The sequence below is a fragment of the Nannospalax galili genome, unplaced genomic scaffold, assembly GCF_000622305.1.
Source record: "Nannospalax galili isolate Female #2095 unplaced genomic scaffold, S.galili_v1.0 scaffold363, whole genome shotgun sequence".
Classification (NCBI taxonomy): Eukaryota; Metazoa; Chordata; class Mammalia; order Rodentia; family Spalacidae; genus Nannospalax; species Nannospalax galili.
This window is the reverse complement of record NW_008351176.1, coordinates 433,000-457,491: the sequence shown is the minus strand read 5'-3', so window position 1 is coordinate 457,491 and position 24,492 is coordinate 433,000. Positions and strand designations below refer to the sequence as shown.

Sequence of the window (24,492 nt, the reverse complement as noted above, 5' to 3'; positions counted from 1 at the left end):
CCAAGAAACTGGCTACATTTCTTTGGGGGTCTTCTTACCCTAACTGCCTAGCCAGTTCCTACCTCCTATTCTTATCACGTCATCCTCTGAAGAGGTTACCCAAATTGCCAGTAGGGATAGGGACACAGACCACTTTGGCTTCTTCCATGCTGAACAGGGATGCAGGGTGAGGCAATTGGAGTACCCCTTCAGTGGGTCTGTCTTAAAGACTCCCAAATTGCATAACTCTTGTCTCGAAAAGAAAGTCCTTAAAAAAAAAAAATTAGAAATTCTTCCACTTATTAATTAAATATGTACTGTACTGGGAAGATGGTTCAGTGATTAAGAGCACTTGCTGCTCTTCCAGAGGACCCGGGTTTGATTCCCAGCACCCACATGGCAGCTCACAACTGTCTGCGTGCACATGGTGCACAGACATACACATAAAATAAGCTGAATAAAATTTTTAAAGAACATTTACAATACCGCAGACATTGTGCAAAGCATTAAGAATATAGGCATTGGAGTGGAGAGATGGCTTGGTAATAAAATGTTTCTTGTACAAACATGAGGACCTGAGTTCAGATCCCCAGCACCCATATAAAAAGCCGGGTGTGAGGCCCACATTTGTGACATGAGTGCTGGGAGTGTGGAGACAAGCAGATCCAGGGGCTCAGTGATCAGCCTGTCTAGCTAGTCAGTGAGTTCCAGCTTAGAGACCCTGTCTCAAAGAATGAGATGAAGAGTGATAGAGGAAGACACCCAACATCAACTTCTGGCCTCCACATCTAATACATGGGCATGTACCCCACCATACATGCTCACGCATGTGCACGCACGCACACACACACACACACACACACATTCATGCATTCACATACTACATACACACGAAAGAATATAGATACTGACTAAGAATTTGGAGATGAAGAGATGGGTCAACAACTACAATACAATATTATAATTTCCTTTACCAGAACATTCACAAAGTACTCTAAAAACACATTCAGGACACACAATCCAAATAGAGGAGAAAGAGAGTTTCTTTAAAGATGTGATGGGTAAGCCGAGACTCCAGAATAAATGATAAAAATAGAGGTGGAGGGAACAAAAGCTGCATCAGTACATGGAAAGACCCAAAAAAAAAGAGTATGTGTTCTTCTGTTACCTTGCAGAACTGCATTTCAGTTGTGTTGCGCGGGGGTCGGAGGGTCACGTATGGACTACTAAGGAGTCTGGGATATTTATCTTGTAGGTGATGGAAGAATCTTATATAGCAAGATGATGTGGTTGGATTTGCAACTTAGAAAACCCATGTGGTAGCACAGGTCTGGACCACTTTGAGTAGTCCAAGGTAGAAGAGATGTGAACCTTCCTTCCTCCAAGACAAAGACTTGAAAATGAGGAGGGAGGAAGGCACAGATTCCAAAGATATTTGGATGCCAGAAAGAAAGAAACAGAACAGAAAGAAAGTGGCTTTTACTTGATATCTACTACTGTATAGCCCACAGGCCCTAGGGCACACATCATATGCAGTGGACTGCCATCCCCTGTGCTTGCTATAGAGGGACAGACTACATCTTGTTTAGAAGAAGTGAGAAAGCAGGTGCTGAAATTATTTCCCACGGGTTTTCATTCCATTGCAGCAGATCTTGAGAAGGCCTGTTGTTTTACTACAGCTCTGTCACCTACTTACAGAGGAGGAAGGTCAAGCTCAGATGCTAAATGATTAGCCCAGAATCCCTGGGAAAATTTAAACTCGGGCCGCATGCTTTGCTCTGTCCCGTTGACTCCGTGCCTGTTTCTAACAGTCCAGCAGTGCATGCAGTTGGCATCATGCCTCATTCAGCCTGCCGCCTTTTTCTTGTGTCCTCTTTTCTCCTTTGTTCAGAACATATCAAGTGTAGGGAACATATCAAGTCACTTTCAAATGAGAAAGTACCAGTGATTTCAGTTATTTTAAAGTTGCTATTTATGTCTTTGTTTGCTCCTAAAATCAGACTAAAAAGAAAAAACACAAAGTAAAACCAAAGAAAGCCCAGGAAGGAGAGAAAGAGGGGGAGGAGGATGAATCCAGTGGCGAAATGGAAACGACCCCAGGCATCCGTTCTGGCAGAGTAAGCATGTGCCAGGAGAACACTTGGTGTTCCTCCTCCCGGGCCATGCAGAGTGTGCCTGTAGATGGCAGTAGAGCTGCGGCAAGAGAGCAAGTCTCACCCTTCAGTCCTTCAAGTTGGAAAAGGCTCTCCAACAGTGAGTCAGACTATTCTGATGCGGAAGGAGGCGTGCAGGGTAAAATGAGGTAGTAGTATTTTGTTATATTGTCCTATCTCAAGTTTAGTTGCATGTGACTTTAACTTTGCTTGCACACCTGCCATGTGTGACTAAAGATTCTCATCTATCTGGGGCTTGGCATTACTTTGAACATGACTGCTCTCTCACTCCCTCTTTTTTAAATATTTTATTATTTTTATTTTATGTGTATGAGTGTATTGCCTGCATGTATGTGAGTGCACCCATGTCATGCAATGCCACAGAGGTCAGAAGAAGGCTTCGGATTCCCCTGGAACTGGAGTTAAGGACGGTTTATAGCTGCCATGTGGGTGCTGGAAATTGAACCCGGGTCCTCAATTGAATCCAGGTCCTCTGCAAGAGCAGTCAGTGCTCTTAACTGCTGAGCCATCTCTCCATCCTCCCCTCTCTCTTTTTAAAAATATTTTATTTTATGTGTATGAATGTATTGCCTGCATGTATGTAAATGCACCTGTGTCATGCAGTGCCCACAAAAGTCAGAAGAGGGCATCAGATCCCCTGGAACGGGAGTTACGGACAGTTGTTAGCCTCCATGTGGGTGCTGGGAATTGAACCTGGGTCCTCTGCAAAAGCAACCAGTACTCTTAACTGCTGAGCTATCTGTCCTGCCCCTGGGGCTTTGTATTACTTTGAACATGGCTGCTCTCTTGATCTTTGTGTGTACTTCTCTCCCTGAAATACTCTTTACTTCTTTTTTTGCCTTGTAAACCACTACTCATCTTCAAAATGAGCTCAGAAATCATGTTCTCTGGGAAACTTTCCAACCCCGCCATTCTAGCTTAGGTTCCCCTCTTATATGACCCTGTAATTTACCTTTGCCCTAGTGTCATGTAATGTGTTATAGTTACTTTGTGAACTGCCTGATGCTGCTGTTGATAAGCTTGTCATAGGTAGGGCCTTTGTGTGTATCTGGTCTCCTTAGCATTATGACCACAATGAATGATCATAAGGTCATTCCAGGGCTGTTTATTGACTGGATGCATGGAACCCTGCAGTGTTTCTTATCCAATGCTAATCTCAAAATGCTGCTGTCTTTTCCTCTATTTGTGTTTTTTGTTGTCCTTTATATCTTGTTATATGAGCAGATTACCTTAACACAATTGATCATATTTTGAAAAAGATGGGAACATCCTTAGTAATATTCAGGATGGTCAATTTCTCAATCTGTCATTTGAACTGGTTAGAATCAGTAGTTTCATGTTTGTGCTTTTGAAAAACTTCTAAAACTCTTTTCCTTACTATGAAAGATTGTACCAAGCCAAGGTTCGCCAAGGAGCATTAGCTTGTTTTCTTTCTACTATCAAATCAATAGAAAAAAAAGTTCTGTATGGCTACTGGTCAGCCTTTGTTCCTGATACACCTGAACTCGGAAGCCCACAGTCTGTGTCTTTAATGACCCTCACACTGAAAGATCCTTCTCCCAAGGTAAGAGCACAGAAAGTCGAAGCTTTATCATAGGAAGACAAGGCTTATGTGTCCTTTTTCCTCTGTCCTCTCTGATCTCCAAATCTGCTGTTATTAATTCAGTCCCAGGTCCTGACTTGAGGACCCTCACTGGGCAGGAGAGTAGGGAACAGGGATATTGACATTGCCTCTCACCCCAAGGCCACTTGAAATCTAAGCACACTGTTATGACTTCTGTTTCCTCTGATGCTATCCTTACCCCATCAAGAAAATGTTGACTGCTGTGGTATTTATAATAGGAAAAAAAAATCAGAAATGGCTTAACGCAATGGAATATGTTGCATAATGGTTATATAGGATATCTAAGGCTTAGAAAAGTGCCTTGTTTTCTGAAAGCACAAGATAGAGCTATATATAAATAAGGTCCTAACAGTGTTTTTTTCTTTTGATTTTCTTTTGATCTTAAAAAATCATGAGTAGCCAGGTATGGTGGTACATGCCTTTAATTCCAGCACTCAGGAGGCAGAGGCAGGCAGAGCTCTGTGAGATCAAGGCCAGCCTGGTCTACAAAGCAAGTTCTAGGCCAGCTGATGCTACAGGAAGACCCTGTCTCAAAACAGCAACAACAGCAGCAGCAACAAATCATGAGTAATAAATGTTTATATATTTTAATGAGAAAAACAAATTTAGAACAGAAAAAAATGGTTTGGCAATACAGGTACCTACAGAAAGCTACCCCATGGCCTATCAAATATCAGCCTCTACATAGATATGTTAATTCCTTAACCAAGGAAGCAAAGTAGTCTGTTATTAGACATACAATAATGAGTATAAAAAAGTCATGCTGAGCAGGGCGTGGTGGTGCATGCCTTTAATCTCAGCACTCAGGAGGCAGAGGCAGGTGAATCTCTGTGAGTTTGAGTCCAGCCTGGTCTACATAGCGAGTTCCAGGCAAGCTAGGGTTACAGAGAGACCCTGTCTCAAAAAGACCCCCCCCCAAAAAAAAGGTCATGCTGAATGGCATATGGGTTTCCTCAGGTAATCTAACTACCTACTGAAAATGGGTAATTTGGGGGATTGGAGAGGTGACGCAACAGTTAAGAGCAACAACTACTCTTGCAGAGGACCCAGGTTTGGTCCCCAGAACCCACGTCATGGCTAACAAGAATCTTTAACTTCAGTTCCAAGGGATCCAACACCCTCTTCTGGCCTCTGGGGGTATTGCAGGACATGGGTACACTTTTTGTACATGCAGGCAAAGCACTCATACACATAAAATAAAAAGAAATAAATCAAAAAAGTATTTTTCAGAAAATGGACAGTTTTAATGAGCTTTCTAATACATTTTGCCTATTTTTAAGGTTTCTCCTTGAAAGTAATCTCCAGTAGATTGGAATGCTCCATGATTGTTTGAAAGTTAACTACTGTATAAGAAAACTTCTAGGAGGCCCTGAAAAGGCTTATGTTAGCCTTAATCATACACACAAAATTCTTACGGTATTTTCATATATCCAGTATCCTAAGTAGTTAAACCAACAGGAGTTTTGCAGTTGGGCTGAATCAGTGGTGGGTGAGAACATGGAGGAAAAAGAGAAAATGAAGGGTGGTAAGTAAGTCAATGAGGAAGCCGTTCTCACAACTCCTGGAGGGAGTGACATTGGTGGCCAAGGAGATGGCACCCCAGGCAGGTCAGTCCAGGCTAACCACCTGCCTCAGCTCTCCAGCTAAGGGGATGTGGGACATGTGAGCTTGAGACGTAAGAAGACAGAGGTTGTAAGGTCATATCTGATGAAAGTAAATTGAAATGAATTTCATGATACTTTATCTTAAAACCGTTTACATTTAACTTAGAGTGTCATAAAAGATACACACGTATTGCACAATGGTCTCAGTCCACCTCTTCATTTGTTCTTGTGATTTAAATCTGATGAACGCAGAAATATAAGGAAAAAGATGCAGGATTTCCTTCTGGACATAGTGCTGGCCTTTTGTGAAAGGGAATAATAAAAACACTGAAGATTTAGTTCTGAATATACTTGTATAGCATGTGACTTGAGTTTTCAGAACAAATCTAGGAAGCTGATGATCGATGCATTAGCAGATCATATGTATGAAGCATGACCATGGGTGTGAGCCAGCTGACCAAAGAACTTGGACCCGGAGCTGGCAGATTTTCTCTGTAAAGTACCACCAGTTCAGGTTACATTTATTTTGTTATTTGAAGATAATATGGTAGAAGGCTTTCTGAAAAAAAAACTTCACTCTAAACTGAGGTATGCTTCATGATGGCTAAACATTTAAGTTAGATCCTACAATTAGAGCATTGATTCCTTGCTAGGAAGAAATCTGGCCTGGCAGTGTTTAATTAGCATGTTAGGCAAACAGACAAAAGGGGTACAGTATTATTTGGTATTAATAATTTTGCACTTATTACCTGTATTCCATTCTGGTAAAATTAGCTTTCCATTTCTTATTTTCAGTGCCCAGAGTCATGAGTATCAACCAAAAACAACCTTTTATCCCTACAAAGAAAAACTTTGTTTTGGGTTCTTTTTTTTGGGTTTTTTTTTTTTTTTTTTTGGCTTTTGAGACATAGCTCCCTGTAGCCCAAGCTGACCTCACTATGTAGACCAGGCTGGCCTCGATCTCACAGAGATCTGCTTGCCTCAGCCATGTTCAGCACAAAGAAAATCTTAATGCAGTGACTTTTCCTTAAGTAATCACTTAACAAAGATATTTTTTTCTTCCCTTTATATCCATAAGATTAGCTTTAGGGATTCTGAGATGATCATGTTTAAAGTGCTTGTCATGTTAGCCAGGCATGGTGATGCACACCTTTGGTCCCAGCACTCAGAGGAGGAGGCAAGCAGATCTCTGAGATTGAGGCCAGCCTGGTCTACACAGCAGGTTCCAGGCTAGCTGGGGTTTCAGGGAAACCCTGTCTTTAAAAAACAAACAACAACAACAACAACAAAAAAAAAAAACAGCTGGAGAGATGGCTCAGCGGTGAAGAATACTAGTTGTTCTTGCAGAAGACCCAGGTTTGAATCCCAGCACCCGCATGGCAGCTAACAACTCTGTCCGTAACTCTAGTTCAAGGGGATCCAATGGCCTCTTCTGTCCTCCGTGGGCATTGCACAACACGGGTGCACTTACCTACATGCAGACAATACACTCATACACATAAAATAAAAAAATAAAATATTTTTTAAAAACCAAATAAATAAATAAAATAAAAATTAAAAATTTTAAGAATTAAAAACAAAAATAAATAAGTGCTTGCTATGCAAGCATGTGGACCTGAGTTCAGAGCCCCAGCACGCACATAAAGAAGCTGGTCCTGGCAATGAATTTCTGTAATCTCTGCACTGGGGAGGTGGAGTCAGGTGGATTCCTGGAGCTCAATTGCCAGCCAGCCTCACCAAATAGGTGAGCTCCAGGTTCAGTGAGAGACCCTGTCTCAAAATGTAAGACACCTGACTTCAACCTCTGGCCTCCACCCACATGTGCACACACAGACATACACACAACAGTAATGATATTCCTTTTTTTTTTTAAATCAGGCATTCGCACTACAGTGTTACTTCCTACACATGTGAGTGTTTCTAACATTGGCTTGCCAAAGATGAATATACACTCAGATGCTTCGTGGTAGAGTATAAGCAGAATATTCTCAGAAGCTTTAACTTGTAATGGACTAGACACGTGCATTTTATCTTTTCAGTTGGCCTTATGCTTGAATACATAAATCTATAATCTTCAAACTTAGAATTCCAAATTTTCATGCCATGGTAGAACTTAGATCTATGCCTTAACATAATCCAACAGCAGTAGGATTTGGACTTTTTTTGGAATGGGTGCAAATGGCCTAGCTTGTAGCCACCTTCAGGACCTGGTAGAGCTCTCATTATTCTAATTCAGATGGCTCTAAACACTTTGAAATTAAGTATGTATAGGACAAAGGGAACTAGGCTGCTGATTTTGAACTCATCAATGTGAATCATCCTGAAATTTCAGACACGTGCCTGTGCTCTACAAGTTTTGTCTGCCATCTTGGAAGGCTCAAAGCAGTTTCTTTCTGTCGCCGAAGATACCAATGACCACAGAAGGGCTTTCACTCCCTTCTCTGTGACGATTGCATCCAGCATTAGAGAGTTACACAGATGTCTTCTCTTAGCTTTGGTGGCAGAATCATCTTCCCAAACCCTTACGCAGATAATCAAGGTAAGTTCCAAGTTATCTGTGGGTTCAAGACCGGCTTTTTCTGTTAAAGTTTGTATAATATTTCACGTTGTCTAAAAGTAATTTGACCTAAGAATATTTCACATTGTCTAAAAGTAATTTGACCTAAGAATATAAATAATAATTTTATCAAAGATACCTGTTTGAAAGTCTGTACCTGGTTGTCTAATCTATCCTTTAGATGTAAGAAACCAAAACAACAAAAATCAAAACTGAGTTCATTAAGCATAAAGACCTTTTAAAATTGGGGGAAGGAGAGCTCCTGAGATAGTGCAGATAGGTAAAGGCATTTGCTGCCAAGCCTGATGACTAGGTTTGTTCCCCAGGACCCACATGTCCTGCATGTCCATGCATACTCCATGGCACGTGTACAAGAGCATACACTTAAAAAATAAATAATTAATTAAACAATGTTTTAAAAAACATCTTTTAAATTAAATATTGCAAAAGTGTGTTTCTTTTCTGTGGCTTAATGATGCCTGTTGATGCCCTGGGTTTTTTTTTGTGTGTGTGTGTTTCACAGTGCCTTGCAAATCTAGTATCAAATTCACCTTACAACCGTCTGAAACTCAGCTTGCTAACCAAAGTCTGGAATCATATAAAGCCTTATATCCGCCACAAAGGTTGGTAGTGTTTTAAAATTAATTGCCTCATTATGTCAGTCAAATGTAGAGGATTGGTTGGGGTGTTTGTTTGTTTGTTTGTTTGTTTAATGTGAATATGCAGAATATTCTACAGCTCTGAAAGCTCTCTGCTTCAAGGGTATCAGCTATTGCTAGAATCCCACTTTTGGCCTCAGGCCGCAGCAGCAGGAAAAGAGCAGAGAACTGACTGTAAAGTCCTGTGTCTCTTTGATGTTTCAAGACAGTTGACTAAACTGCACCTTTAGATTAGGAGTGAGCCAAGTGCAAGTGGCCTGTGTCAGGTGGATAATAATTAGTGACTTTAGGGATAGGTAGAGGAGGATGGATGGACAGGCAGGCAGATAGATGGATGGAAAGATATCTATTGGGAAAGAAAACTATAATACAAAAACCTGACTCTTTTTTTTTTTTTTTTTTTTTTTGGTCTTTTTGAGACAGGGCCTCCCTGTAGCCCCAGCTGTCCTGGAACTCACTATGTAGACCAGGCTGGCCTTGAACTCACAGAGATCTGCCTGCCTCTGCCTCCTGAGTGCTGAGATTAAAGGCATGCAGCACCATGCCCAGCAAAAACCTGACTTTAACTTTATCTCTGAAGTTCATGTAAAGTCCTCTGAAGTTCCATTCAAATCTCCACTAATTACAACCTTAGTTCTTGTGTTTCTTGACTTAGTCCCATACGTAATGTGTATAGGCTATAAGAACCTGCCTTTAGAATATTTACTTTTCTTTGTTTGCAAAATTTCAGATCAGACTCCTGATGAGTTGAGGTGTTCAGTCAAGGCTGCAGAGTAAGAAGGCAATGCAGGTGTTTCTTGTGATGTTGTGGAACGATCCTGACATTAGTCAGGATCTACATCTTGCTCCTGTTTCTACCATCATAGCCATGGCCTCCCAGAACCCTGATTTCCTTGGATTTTTATGAGGCTCAAATGAAAGGCTTTAAGTTCAGTCCACTCCTTAAACCACTTTGTAAAACAGGACACAGAAGGATGAGTCCTGCCTTGAGATCACTCATCCCATTAATGGTACATGTATAATTAAGACCCCAGATCTCCTGACTCAGTCCACTGCATGTTTCCCTACACTTGTTTCTCTGTATCTTCAGCTGTATCAACAGCCCCTTGCAGGTGTCTGACTTTATACGTCAATGTTTTCAGTATTAAAACATTCACACTCTGAAGTACTTGTGTGAATCTAGCAAATCTCAGTGTGAACCTAACTAAACCAATGAAAGGACAACAGAGAACTAACAAATATTTATTCCATGTTCATGGGTGGGGGACTCAGTATCAGCGAGGTTTCAGTTCGTCCCAACTTGAGCATTAAATTTGGTGTAATCCCAGTCAAAAGCCCAGCAGGTCATTTTGTAGGATGTCAGCAAATGGATTCTAAAGTTTGTAAAACAAAAGGTCTAGAATAGGAGTCAGTTGGACTGGTGGTTTAGCTCAGGAGAGCACTTGCCTAGAATGTACAAGGAAGGCCCTAAGTTCAACCCCCTGTTCAGAGGGGAAAGAGATAATCAGAGAGTGTCACTACCCAACTTCAAAGCCCATAAAACTGTAGTAGTCAAGGCAGTGTAGAATTGGCAGAGGAATAGACAGGTCAGTGGAACAGAGTCGAGAGCCCACGTGTACACTCAAATTCATCCAGACGGCAGGTCTACAACAAAAGAGTAGGTGGTGTCGGAACAGCTAGGCGTCCACGTGCAGAAAATTAAACCTGAACTTAAACTGTTTGATTTTCTTCTTTTTTTCATGTATATGTGTATGTATGATGTGTGTGCATGTGTATATGGGTGTTTATATGTGTCATCAGAGGTGTTCTTCGATTACTCTCCACTTATTCATTGAGGCAGTGTCTCTCAGTTGAGCCTAGAGCTCACCGATAAAGCCATCTGGCTAGCCAGCTTGCTCCTGGGATCCCCTGTCTTTGCCTTCTGAGCACTGGAATTACAGGTGTGCTGCCATGCCCACCTGACATTCATACGGGTTCTGAGGAGCCAAATCAAGTCCCCACTTGTGCCACAAATACTTTAATCACTGAGCTGTGTCTGCAGCCCTAGTTTTTTGTTGTTGTTTTAATGGCTTTTGTTGTTGTTGTTGTTTGATCAACAACAAGTTCACATATTAATTACATTTTGTTACTGTGCCACTTTACTGTTCTGGTTTTGTTTTGCTTTTTTGAGACAGGGTCTCCCTATGTAGTCCAGGTTGGCGTCAAACTTGCAATCCTCCTACCTCAGCCTGGTGCTAGGGTTTTATTTTATTTTTTATTTTCATTTTATGTGTCTGAGTATTTTGCCTGCCTGTATGTATATGCATGTAGTACCCACGGAGGCTAGAAAAGTGTGTCAGATCTCCTAGAACTAGAGTTATACACAATTGTGAGCCACTATTTAGGACCTGAAAACCAAACACAGGCCCTCTGTTCTTAACTGCTAAGCCATCTTCTCTAGCCCTACCTAAGTGCTAGGAATTTAAAGGTTTTTAGTGTGTGTGTGTGTGTGTGTGTGTGTGTGTGTGTGTGTGCAGCCACCTGTGGAGGCCAGAAGAGGGCATCAGATCCTCTGGAACTGGAGTTAGAGACAGTTATGAGCCCACCCAATATGGATGCTGGGAGTTGAATCCCGAACCTATGCAACAGCAGCAAGTGCTCTTAAGGACTGGGCCATCTCTCCAGCCCCCAGGTGCTAGGATTTAGGCATACATCATGTCTGGCCTCTTCAGTCTTTTTCAGTCTGGAAACCACCCCCCTCTTTTTCTGTAGTTGTTTGATAATACATTTGGATACTCCATGTCAGTTGTCTTGTAGAATGTCTAATGTTCTTGATCTGTTGGTTGTTTAGGATATTGTCCCATATTTCTTTGAACTGGAACTAGAAGTTTAATCAGACCTTATTAAACAGAATCTAGTAATTCTTAATTGCTGGTAGGGATAACTACAATCCTTATGATAGTGGTGCCCATGGTGATAGGCTCTGACTTTCTTGTGACAGATGTTAATGTTCGGGTGTCAAGTCTCACACTCTTAGGAGCTATAGTGTCCACTCATGCACCTTTACCTGAAGTGCAGCTGCTTCTACAACAGCCCTGCTCTTCTGGGCTTGGCAGTAGCCACTCAGCAACTCCTTACCTCAGCACTCCTGATTGGTGGAAGAAAGTCCCTGCAGGACTCTCGCTGGAGGAAGCATCAAGTAGTTCACCAAAGGGGTCTTCAGAGCCCTGCTGGCTCATCCGACTTTGCATTTCCACTGTTGTGCTGCCCAAGGAAGATTCCTGCTCAGGAAGTGATGCTGGCTCTGCAACAGGAAGTACCTATGAACCACCCCCTATGCGACTGGAGGCCCTCCAGGTAGGAAGCTCCATTTCCTGTAGTCTGAAAGGAAGTGATCATTCCTTCTTCAAAGGGTGATTGAGGAACAGGTACTGGGAAGTAGTGTCACACTTGAGATGTGGGTGGCTTGTTTTTGTTGTTTTGTTTGGGGGCCATCCTTGGTTGTAAACTGTCAGGTGCATGCTTTCTTGTTGCAAACTATCATAGTCACCTCGGGTTTTGTATGACAGGTGGGTATAATGATTAATTTTTGACTTCTGCAACTTAAAGTCAATTCTCTATAAAGTCTTTGTTATCTCGCATCTGCTTAGTGAAGCAAAATGCTCCTTCAATGGGAGAAAACACCCCTAGATAAAAGTATTTGCTTTCTGTATACTCAGAGGTGGTCTAAGACGTAGGCTTGGCTCTGGAGGCTGCTGCTAAGTGTCTGCATAATGTTGGACACATCCTCTAACTATTTCAGCCTTGGTTCCCTCAGCTGTAAACTCACTAATTATCCACATCAAAAAATTATCCCAAGACTTGAGATGGTAGTTAAGAAAAATAATCACAAATCAATAAAGTGTTATAAAACTGAAGTTAGTCACCAGCTAGATAGATTATGGCTGTTTTTCATTTCAGTCAACATTGGATTTAAGGTCCTGGCTAAGTACGAGTGATTCTGAAATATTGAAACAACTTTGCCAAGTACTACCGTGTTGCTTTCAGATGGTCAGGTCAATTCCCCGTTCTCTCTGTAGGTTTTGGCTCACCTGGCGAGGGGCTACTTTTCGATGGCTCAGCTCTACTTGATGGAGCTTGGCGAGGTGATTTGCAAGTGCGTGGGGGAAACAAATTCATCTATTCAGCTCCATGGAGTGAAGGTAATTTCATTTAAATCCACATATATGTTCTTTTGAGATTTTTTAAAAATATTTTATTTTTTTATTTTTTTATTTTGTGTGTAAGTGTAGTGCCTAAATGCATGTGAGTTTACCCGTGTCATACAATGCCGCAGAGGTCAGAAGAGGGCTTCAGATTCCCCTGGAACTGGCGTTAAGGATGGTTTGTAGCCGCCATGTGGGTGCTGGGAATCGAACCTGGGTCCTCTGCAAGAGCAATCAGTGCTCCTAACCACTGAGCCATCTCTCCAGCCCCTTCTTCCGAGATTTTTAAAAATTTTTGTGTGTATGACTGTTTTGCCTGCGTGTATGTAACTGCTGAGCCATCTCTTCAGCCTCTCTTGTGAGATTTCGTAAAGAAGTTTCCAGAAAGGAAGGCATACATATAGTTGAATTCTTAAGTATATGAGTTGGGAATGAGTTACTCCTTGAAAGAATGCCCTGTACAGGGTTAGTAAGATGAGAAGGGAAATCGGTTAGAAAAGGCTTTTCCTGATGAGTCAAGGTCTCAAGCTGAAGTCAAGTTGTTTGGACCTCCATGATTCTAATGCTGTTCTTGGACACTTATTTCTTGTATCTCGGCAGCTTCTGGAAGAACTAGGTATGGGCTTGATACAGCAGCATAAACCAGATTCCAGCACAGCCCCTGAGCAGAGAGTGCCAGTCCTCCTGGTAAGTGCAGGTCTGTTCCAGTGTTTTCTTTTTTTGTGCTCAAGTGTAGTTTTATTTTTGGAATCAGTAATAAAGTGGAGTAGATGTATCATTTCTTCCAATGCCAAAAACTGTGGTAGAGGCTGGCAAAATGGCTCGGTGGATAAAGGCATTTGCCACCCAGCAGTGTAAGCCTGACCACCTGAGTTCAATCCCTGGAACCCATGCAAAGATGGAAAGAGAGAGCCAAGTCTCAGAGTTGTCCTCTGACCTTTACATGTCTGCTGTGGCACACACACACACACACACACACACACACACACACACATACACACTGACTTTAAAAATGGCTTAAAATGTGAAGGTACTGGCACATAGTAGGTGCTCAGTGAGTTTCCTTTAACCCTCTCAATTTCTCCTGGATGGCTCCTGTGAAAACTATGATCAGGGGAGCTAGCTCATCAGCAAAGTGCTTGTCTTGCAGCCATGAGACTTGAGTTCAATCCCCAGAGTCCGTGTTAAAAAAAATGCTAGAGTAGGGCATGGTGGCACACACCTTTAATCCCAGCACTTGGGAGGCAGAGGCAGGTGGATCTCTAATCAGTAAAATGCAAGGATTTGACTGGTTATTTCTGAAGTTCTCTCCATCACTGTGGAGAATCAGTAAAAGCCCTTTTAGAAAGCTACTTCAGCAAAACCTGTTTCCTCACTAAGGCTGCATCTGGTGGACTTTTCTTCCCTTAGTTCCCTCACCGTCACATGTGCTGTGGTTCTAACTGTGCCTCTGTTCCAGGTGGTGATGTTCTGGACTGCGATGCTGAACGGCCCCTTGCCCCGAGCCCTGCAGAGTTCAGAGCACCCAACTCTCCAGGCAAGCGCCTGTGATGCCCTGTCTTCCATCTTGCCAGAAGCCTTCAGTAGTCTGCCGGTAACTCAGCCATGTGTCCTCACCCTCAGACATGTCCTGGGCATCAGGGCTCAGTGTGATGCTTTGTTTTGAAAAATTTTCAGCTGTATCTTTAAAGAAAAGAAACTGCTTCTATTTGAGTTTGTTGCGAGGGCAGATGGGAAAATGTGAAGTCTTAATCCTCCAGGAACGCTTTGCCTCCTGTGCTTTAGAAGGTTCGTGGGAAGTGAGAGCTCTGGAGACAAGAAATTCTGAAATATTTTACATCCAGAATTTAAACCCTGGATCTAGATCCTAGCCAGTCCACTACCTGAACTTCTCTAAAACTTCGTATTACTCTCTTAACATAGAAGTCACATGAGAGGTAACATAAAGTATGTGAAAATACTTAGGTTTGGGACCTTACACATAGGGTATTTGTCTCAGCTTGTCTATACATCTGTATAATAAAATGCCATAAACTGGGTTACTTCTAAACATTGGAAATATATTTTTTTAATAGTTCTAGAGGCTGAAAAGTTCCACAGTCAGGATGCCTACAGGTGTAGGCATCTTGGTGAAGAGTTCACTGTCTGATTCATGGATTAGTGCCTCCCAGCTCATAGGCTGGAGAAGGCAGTTCCCTAGGGAGTCTCATTTATAAGACATACTCTGAAGCCCCCATGACTTTACCCCCAAAAGGTCCCTCCTTCTGATACCACCACTTTTAGGTGATGACTTTACTTCTTAATTGGCAGTACATAAACAGTAAGCCATAGCAGTGTTCAAACACCCCTTTCTTTTTCCTCAATGGCATTTACATCTCTTCTTGTCTGTATGAATTAGCTTTTATGAAGGAGGCAACTGTAATGACGTAGGTGGATAAAAATGACCTAGTTTACATAGTTGACAGGTTAAATGTGATGAGATGCTGTGTGCCTTGCCCAAAGTGGGTAGTCAGGTACCTGCCTTTTACCAGAGTTGCCTGATGATGGTCCCAGTGGTGCTGAGCACCTCTATGGATTTAAGCACAAGTATTTACTTCACAGTCACTTGTGGAGGACTTTGGCTCATGGTTATCCCCCTCACTTTTCATTTATAAACCTTCTCATTTCAGAGTGACAAGCAGATTTTGTGCATCACAATGCTACTCGGTCTGAATGACAGCAAGAACCATTTAGTGAAAGCAGCGACCTCAAGGGCCCTTGGAGTCTATGTGCTCTTCCCTTGTCTCCGACAGGTCAGCGGGAGCCTTCTGTGTTTCTTTATAACCTGTACAACTGTGTGTGTGTTTTTTTAATAGGTGTACAGCTTCTGAGTTGAACAGTGAAGGAAATTTACCTGGTTTTAGAATCTGATTTCCTTAATTGCTGTTAAAATAGCCACATTTGTGGCTAGAGAGATGGCTTAGTGGCTATTGTACTCTTCCAAGGACTTGAGTTCAGCTTCCAACACCCACATCAGGTAGTTCGGAAACACCTGTAACTCCAGCTTCCAAGATCCAGCACCCTCTCTGGCCTCCACAGACACACACTTAAAAATCAAAACTAAGAAAATATGTAGCAACCTGTACTTCATCTATGAACTATTTGACACCGTGCCTGGGGCTCTAGCATGCAATAAATGTTTAAATTAGTGAAGGATTGGCTAAAAATGAAGTGAATGTTACCACGTGAAGGAATCCGTTAGAAAGCTGATACATGTTTTACCAAGAAAGCATTGGAGCTCTCCTTTATCCTTACGTGAAACATTCATCTTGAAGAGAGGTGCGTAGTGAATGCGGTGCATTTTGGAAATGCTTTCATTGTCAGAACTTTGCTTGCAGGAGGTGAAAATCGACCCAAGGACGGAATTCATAGGTAACTGTCACAGGCCAGATTCTAAGGCAGTCATGAAAGCAAAATCCATAGGCCCCTCAGGCTTGTACCGAAATGATGGGAAAGCACTCCTGGGAGCATTTAGAATGTCTAAATTATAATATGTAAGAACAGTACGTTGATTGTGTAAATTAATTTTGATTTCAAATCAAAATTTGCAGTAAAAACTTATAGCTTTGTGTAAAAATAAATCTGTGAAGTCACAGGTGCTGTGTGACCCCTACAGTAACACAGTGTCTGGCTTATCCCTAGGACGTCATATTTGTTGCAGATACAGCAAATGCCATATTGATGTCACTTCAAGATAAATCTCTAAACGTGCGGGCCAAAGCAGCCTGGTCCCTCGGCAACCTGACAGACACTCTAATTGTCAACATGTAAGTGACTAGGGCTGGCTTTCACCAGGCAACATCTGTGGTGGAAGTCCAGGAGGATGTCTTCCATCCTTACTGTGAAAGAATTAGCAAGAATTTCCCCATGTTACACAATCCTACTGCTTTGTTTTGTGTAATATTCTTTTAAGTAATAAAGTTAGAAAATTCTTAATATATACTAGGAATGTATAGTGGTATATATTTAAAAATACTATATTGTGACATAAGCAAGTTTATATAGAAAATATAAAAGTAGAAATCCAAAACCTTGGTAACTTACCATGCTTTTAAAATACAATATTTATATTTTTTTAGCAATATATTCACAGGTCTAAAAAAATTCAGATAGTACAAAGGAGAATGTGCTATAAAACCTGTCTCCTACCCCTACCACCCTGCTCATACCCTAGAGGTAACTGTTGTTAAGCACACACAAATATCCTGATTTTTGTGACTTAATTTTATGAGGCATGTGCAACATAAATAAATAAGCATTCTCTGTTACATGTATGTTACCATGTACTGACTTACATCCCTGTTAACACAGTCCCCATCATATTATGGGTCTTTGCCCACTCCCCTCTTCCTGAGCACTTGTTTTAGACTTTAGGCTTGTTGACTTCTGTATACAGTGAGTACTTCTTTGCATGAAATAGCCATTTTGAGATACTCCATTTTGTTACATTGTTTTTTATTTTATATTTTGAGACAGGGTCTCCCTGTAGCCCTAGCTGGCCTGGAACTTGCTATATAGACCAGGCTGGCCTCGTTCTCCAGAGATCCACCTGCCTCTGCCTCATGGTGTATGCCACCATGCCTGGCAGGTTACATTTAGAACTGCTCCGTCAAAATCTGGGTGTGATGGCACATGCCTATAATCCCATAACTCAGGGAGCTGAGGCAGAAGAATCACAGGTTTGAAGTCAACCTAGGCTACATAGGAAGTTCCAGGCCAGCCTGATCTCTATATCTAGGCCCTATCTCAAACAAGAAGATGTACGTTCTTGTTACTATCTGAAAAGATCTGTTTCCTGTTTCCCTATACTTAGAAACTATATTTTTGTATGCTTGTTTTTAAGTGGTGGTTTCTTTTTAACCTGTTTTTGTGCTTTGGGTGGAACAGAGACACACCAGACCCAAGTTTCCAGGAAGAGTTCTCTGGTCTCCTGCTCTTGAAAATGTTGCAGTCAGCAATACAGGCCTCCAAGGACAAAGACAAGGTAGACTTGTCCAGTGTTTCGCCTGTGCCCTTGAGTGTACAGTTGCAGTGTGGCTGGTAGTGCAGTGCAGCATGAAGCTCATCAAACCATTCATCATATGATGAACAAATGGTTCATCAAACTCTCCTGTGTTCGAGGGACTGAGAGTCTAACATGGCCACTCCATGCTCCTGCAGCTTCTTTTACTGTCTCTGTCCCTTGAGAAAAGATCATTGTTCATTATAATACTACATTATTCAGTCATGTTTATCTTATGTGAGTCTGTTATTAAAAAGAAAGAAAAATGCAAATACACCTGGAATCAGAATTGACAAGAAGAAAAGATGAAGAGCCCTTGGCTTTGCACATGCCTTGTTACACAATCAATTTAAAAAGCATAGGCCTGAGTTGAGGCCAAGTGAACGTGGATTCACGTCTTGGTTTTAATGTATTATTTAGCTTTCCTGAGGATTAGTTTGCTCACCAATACCTTAGAAATCATAGCACATAGTTGGCTGGATTCTAGGGTGCCTTATGTTAAAGCACTGTGCCTGACCCAGACCACATGCTTCATTTAGTGCAGTGGTGACTGGTATTCAGTCACCTGAGGAGCTCTATCACAGAGAAATCCAATCAGGATTCCCAGGGCAGGGTCCGGGAATTGGGATAAAAGCCAAAACAAAGTGTGCCTAAGTGATTCTAGTGTGCCATGAAGGTTGAATCTCCCAGTCTCATAAAGCTCGCTGAGCCATAGGTAGGAGCCTCACTCCCCTCCAGGCCTTCCTGCCGGTCCTGTTGTCCTAGGCTCATGCTTCATCTCTAAACCCAGAAAGACAGACATCTCTGAGGCACAGACTAGCACTGAAAGTCCAGAACAGGAGCTTTGTAGACCCCTCCCTTTTCTGAGAGCTCAGAAAGTTAGCCAGACGTGACCTCGCAGAGATCCCAGGACCTGACAGAAAACTGTCTCATTAGCTGTCTTGCTTTAAGAAATCCAGGGCCTCCCAGAGTTGTTTTTGTTTTTAATGGTATCTATACTTTATGAAACATCTGGCAAAATCATTCTCTAAGGCTTTCACATTTTATTCTAGGTCAAAAGCAATGCTGTCCGGGCCCTTGGAAATTTGCTTCATTTTCTACAACCCTCTCACATAGAAAGACCCAGATTTGCTGAAATCGTTGAGGAGTCTATCCAGACTCTAATTTCTACTGTTGTAAATGAGGCCACCATGAAAGTCCGATGGAATGCTTGTTACGCGATGGGAAATGTTTTTAAAAATACCTCCCTTCCCCTTGGTAAGATAGTTTCCCTCTTCTTCTCTCTAGTGAAGAGCCTCTTTGGAAGGCATGTGTGAGCAGTATATGCTAAGATGTTTGTCACAATGGTTTTTGTCACAGTACTAGAAAACATAGGGAGCCAAGTTGAGTGGAATGAAAAAGTCATTGTGTGTATATTTGATGAGATGTTTTGTTGCCATTTAAAATCATATTCACAAAGACTTCTTTATAATCTGGGAAAATACTTCTTGTGTTAAGCAAAGTAAAACAGGATATTAGCTCATTTCTGTAGTATAATCTCAATAGATAATTAGGAAAAAAAATGGAAAGGAAATTGTCCAAGTCCAGTGTTGCCTCTGTGTAGAATGTTGTGCAGGCCTGTTTTCGCTTGGGAGCAGAGGGCTCAAGCTCAAAGTCTAATGAGTTCTTGGTTCAGAATTAGATGCTCAGGGTGTCTCTATCATATTGTCCTCATAGTATCATGAGCCTTGATATTTCATCCTGGTCCCATAGCTTATGTGTATGGATTCTAGCTCCCCGCTGGGCCCCAGCCACCAGGAATGCCTGCACTGGCTTTGCACTTCTACCTCTGAGAAGACTGGAAGGAAAGCTACAGGTGTGACCTGGGAGAGGGGAGAATCATGTGGACCAGCAGAGCAGACACCAAGTAAGGGGAAGCTGGCTCCATGGCCCTTTCTCAAAAGAATGTCGAGGCTGAGCAGCACCTGGGAGCCAATGGAGAAATTGCCTTGAGGCTTTTTTCCCTGAGGTGACAGAGCCATGAGGAACCATGTAAAAAGGGAGCCAGAAAACTGGCTAGGACAGTGGTGAGGCAGTGAGATCCGAAGACCTTGTCAATGGAACATCCAGAGTGGACAGGGTTTGTCTTCAGGGGCAACAGAGAGGAGAGAAGGGCTGGGGAGGTACAGAAGCTGCTTTCTTCTCTGTTGCCCACCTTGAAGAATAAGAACCCCAAACCACAGTGGATAGCGGCAGCTCTGAAGGCTAATTTTCTGAGGCCCACAGGAATGGGAAGAAGACAAATTTGAGCATCTTATTCTTGAAATTAGAAGTTTTCTTACTTATTTGTGATAACTAAGATGCATAAATGCACGGTGTGCTGTGGCTAGAATGGGGTCTGGGTGCTACTCCAGCTAAGGAAATGTTCTCCGCTGGCAGGAGCATGGCGGCCCCTAGAGTTGTGCAGTTGTGCACACTGCTGAGGAGAGGTAGGTTCAGTTCTTCTCCCATCAAGCTTTCCATTGGACAGATAAGGGCCTGTTTCGGGTTAGTAGAATACATACTGCAGGCTGGTCCAAAGAAAGAGGGAAACCAGGGGGTCAGAGTTCAGACCCTTTCCTGGGATCTGACAGGTAAGTTCCCTCTTCCCTGATCTTACCAGATTTATGAAAATGAACAAGATGATTGTCTTAAACACTGGAGTTCCTTCCTCCACCCCTCTCTGCTCAACCTGCTAAGCCTTCACTAGTTTCAATGATTGCGAATTCTTCCAGGGACAGCCCCATGGGCCTCGCAGGCCTACAAGGCCCTGACATCAGTGGTGACGTCGTGCAAGAACTTCAAAGTGCGCATCAGATCTGCTGCTGCCCTTGCCATCCCAGGCAAGAGAGAGCAGTATGGATCTCTAGAACAGTACACTCAGATCTGGAACGCGTTGGTCACCGCCTTGCAGAAGAGTGAAGATACTACAGACTTTCTGGAATTCAAGTACTGTGCCAGCCTACGGACCCACATCTGCCAGGCACTGATTCACCTCTTGAGCCTAGCCAGTGCTTTAGACCTACCCTGCATCAAAAACACTCTTGAGCTGAATGGGGGTATGATCCAGTCCTATATCCTGCAGTTTTTAAAATCAGGAACAGAGGGAGATGACCCTGGAGCAGGCCACACCCCACATGAAAGAAACCAAATGGTCAGAATGGCCCTGCAGCACATACGTGGGGTGCAGACACCAGCTGGAGACACAGCCAGAAGGGCCATTGTGGGCTTTTTAGAAGATATCCTGACTGTTTATTGTGATTCTTTGGGGGCACAAGTGGCACTCCTTGGGTCATCAAATCAGTGACTTGGCCACCCTTCCTTCAGATGTCAAATATGGGAATTGGAGAGCTGAGCTTGATCGTTTGATACATGGAGTTTAATTCTAGGGCAGAAACAGCCCATCAGCATTTATTGTTCTGTTAACTGTTATGTTAATAGCTATTTATATTTTTCTCAAAGGGCTCAGCCCTTGAAGAGTAGTTCCATTGCTAGCCATGGTTGGATCTAACCCAGGCAGCCAAGGGATGAGGAGTCAGGATGTAATGTGAGTCCAGCCTTCTGTTCAGTCTCAAAACGGAAAAAAAATATTTAGAAATTAGAATGTTGTATATTGTGTCTTCTTTTTTTTTTTTTTTTTTGGTCTTTTTTTGAAGCAGGGTCTCCCTGTGGCCCCAGCTGTCCTGGAACTCATTATGTAGACCAGGCTGGCCTTGAACTCACAGAGATCTGCCTGCCTCTGCCTCCCAAATGCTGGGACTACAGGTGTGCACCACCACGCCTGGCTTAAGAATTGTCTTTCTTTTAATAAAGATTCCAATCAGCTTTCAGCGAGTTGCATTTATAGAAAGCACCAAGCCAAGCAGGAGCTTGTCCAGAGTCACTGCACCAGCTGCACCAGTTGCAGAACTAGCTCCTGAAAGCACCTCCTAATGAGCATGCAGCTCCTGCACTCAACACCTGGGTGCCAACCCCAAGGCTCCTTCCCACCTCCCACAGTCCCAGAGCCAAGATGAACAGGTGCACGGCACTGTTAGCCTGTGCCACATCACTAGCCAGTGTCAAAATTCTCTTAATTCCCTTCAGGAAAGTGTGGTCCCATATACTAATGTATGGTTGTTTAACCACCTTTTAAGTTGTATCTTCAAAATTTAGATGGCTTCAAAGAGATTTCTTATATTTTATTAATGCCCAAGTATTATGAACTAATTACTTAAATATTTATCTACATTTAGACGTTATACTTAAGGATATGTAAGAACAAATTCAGATATTCTACATTTACATTTGATGTGGAATAAATTAAAAATACAGAGGATTGGTTCTGGGATATTTTATTTAGTTGTGATTTAAGCCAGGCTTGGTTGCTGTGCTGGATAGCTTTAGTGTCAACTTGACACACCTGGGTTGAGGGGGCCTCAATTGAGGAATTGCTTCCATAGGACTGGCCTGTGGCCATGTTTGTGGGGCATCTTCTTGATTGTTGAGTGGTGTGGGAGGGCCCTGCTCACTGTGGGTGGTGCCAACCCTAGGGAGGTGGGCCTGCCTTGCATAAGAAAGCAGGCTGAGCAGGGTGTTCCTCCATGGCCTGTGCTCCAGCTCCTGCTTCCAGGTTCCTGCCCTGAGTTCCTACCTTGGGCTCCCTGATGAATTGTGACCCAGGAGATGTAAGATGAAATGAACCCTTTCCTCCCCAAGTTGGTAGTGGTCAGAGTGTTTTGTCACAGCAATGAAGAAACAAACTAGAACAGTTGCACATTCCTGTATCCTAGCACACTGGAGGTGAGATGGAGGTAGCAAGTGCCAGGCTAACCTTGGCTATATAGCTAGACTCCAAAAAACTAAGATAATACCAGCTGTGGCAGTGTCTAGCTTTAATCCCAGCACTCAAGAGGATGAGGCAGGAGGGTCAGGAGTTTGAGGCTAGCCTAGGCTATACAGTTCAGGCCAGCCTGAGCTGCATAATGAGCATGGACTGGAAAGATGGCTCAGCAGTTAAAGTGCCTGCTTTGCAAGCAAGAGACCCAGCTTTTGGATTCATTCCCAGAACCCACAGAAAAGCCTGTGGCATGGTGACGGCTCGTGGAAGTTCAGCACTCAGAAGGCAGACATGGGATCCCTAGGGCAAGTGTGGGTTCAGTTGATAGACTACCTCAATAAGATGGAAAGTGACCAAAGAAGACTCCTGACATCAACCTCAGGCCTACACACACACACACACACACACACACACACACACTATACACACAAAAAATACAACAAAAGCTAAAATTATTATTTGACTTAAAATACATATTTAAGAACCTATACGTATCTTCAGTTTTTCTCTTTTGCCCCTAAGTTGCTCTTTTGTCTCCTCTAACATAGTGGTTCAGAAGCTGCCGTGTAGACAGCTTCATATTGATTGACGTCTTCCTATTTCATATTTCAAACTTGGTAGAGAACCAGTTTCCAAAAAGTGAGCCCACCTGCCTTGAAAGCACTGACATAGCATTATTCTTTGAGTTTGCTTTTCTTCAGAAGTTGCTGCCCAGGGCTCCAAACCTAGCCCAGCCCTGGTGACTTCTACACCATTGGGACTTCTTTTCAACACATTCTTATGACAGTTTCTTAAATGCATTTTCATAAAACCAAGAACGTCACATACACAACCTCCACTCTGGTTCTTCAGGTGTTCACTGGTGAGTTTCTTGGTAAAATGTTTGTGAAATGGTATCTAATAGGTTCATTTGTTGTTCTCCCTCTGTCCATTTATCTTGAATAAAATTCACATTTCTATGTAAGCCTTTAGTTTCTGTCAAGGTTCCTGGGTCTCTAGTGTGGATGTTCACCTAAAAGGAAAAAACAAGTGTAAACACCTCTAGAAATTTCAGCTGTCCAGGTCCCCAGCTGTGTCTCCACAGGACAGATTTTCACTGAGGCATCCTGAGCCTATTGCACATAGAGAACAGCTAGAATTTGCTCTAATTTTTTTAAAAAATTAAAAACTAAAAAACCAGCAGAAAGCTAATTCATCGTACCAAATTCTAGGCTTGGGTGTAGCTCAGTGGCAGAGTGCTTATCTAGCCTGTGGGGCCCTGGGTTTGATCCCAGTACTACATATGTAATGGTTAATCTTTTTTTTTAAAGATTTATAATTTTTAATTATAGGTACATGTGGGTGTATATGCCACATGCATGCAGGTGACCATGGAGGTGTCAGATCTCCTGGAACGAACTTGATTTAGGGTTGGTTGTGAGCTCCCTGATGTGGATGCTGGGAACTGAACGTGGGTCCTCTGTAAGAGTAGTGCATTCTTTTTAACCACTGAGCCATGTAATGGTTAATCTTTATTTTTTTTTATTTTATGTATATGAGTGTTTTTGCCTATATTCATGTAAGTGCACCCATGTGTGCAGTGCCCTCAAAGGCCAGAAGAGAGTGTTAGACCCAGTGCTGAGAAACAAACCCAGGTCCTCTGCAAGAGCAGTCAGAGGTCTTAACCACTGAGCCACCTCACCAGCCCCCATAAGAGACACTTCGGGGCAGTCTATGAAGGCCGTTTAGGGAAAGATTGCCCTAGGAGAGACAGAGTGGGCAGCACCTTCCAGCAGAAGCCCCAGAGGTCTCAAGAACATCAGTGCTCCTTGCCTTCTTCTTGCGGGTGCAGTG

At 42.7% G+C, this 24,492-nt stretch overlaps 1 protein-coding gene across 1 annotated transcript in view; it reads left to right on the top strand.

Moving 5' to 3' along the window:
• The window catches only part of Heatr6 (HEAT repeat containing 6), a 32,837-nt gene extending 11,352 nt beyond the window's left edge, over nt 1-21,485 (top strand). Inside the window, exons 8-20 of the mRNA XM_008848114.3 lie at nt 1,980-2,281; nt 3,540-3,717; nt 7,714-7,920; nt 8,462-8,561; nt 11,578-11,933; nt 12,656-12,778; nt 13,382-13,468; nt 14,241-14,375; nt 15,451-15,573; nt 16,463-16,587; nt 17,708-17,804; nt 18,875-19,079; nt 20,576-21,485. Of these exons, the coding sequence (XP_008846336.1) occupies nt 1,980-2,281; nt 3,540-3,717; nt 7,714-7,920; nt 8,462-8,561; nt 11,578-11,933; nt 12,656-12,778; nt 13,382-13,468; nt 14,241-14,375; nt 15,451-15,573; nt 16,463-16,587; nt 17,708-17,804; nt 18,875-19,079; nt 20,576-21,147 (2,610 nt within the window). The 3' untranslated portion in view covers nt 21,148-21,485. The remainder of the gene's footprint in view (nt 1-1,979; nt 2,282-3,539; nt 3,718-7,713; nt 7,921-8,461; nt 8,562-11,577; nt 11,934-12,655; nt 12,779-13,381; nt 13,469-14,240; nt 14,376-15,450; nt 15,574-16,462; nt 16,588-17,707; nt 17,805-18,874; nt 19,080-20,575) is intronic.
• Nucleotides 21,486-24,492: the final 3,007 nt, after the last annotated feature.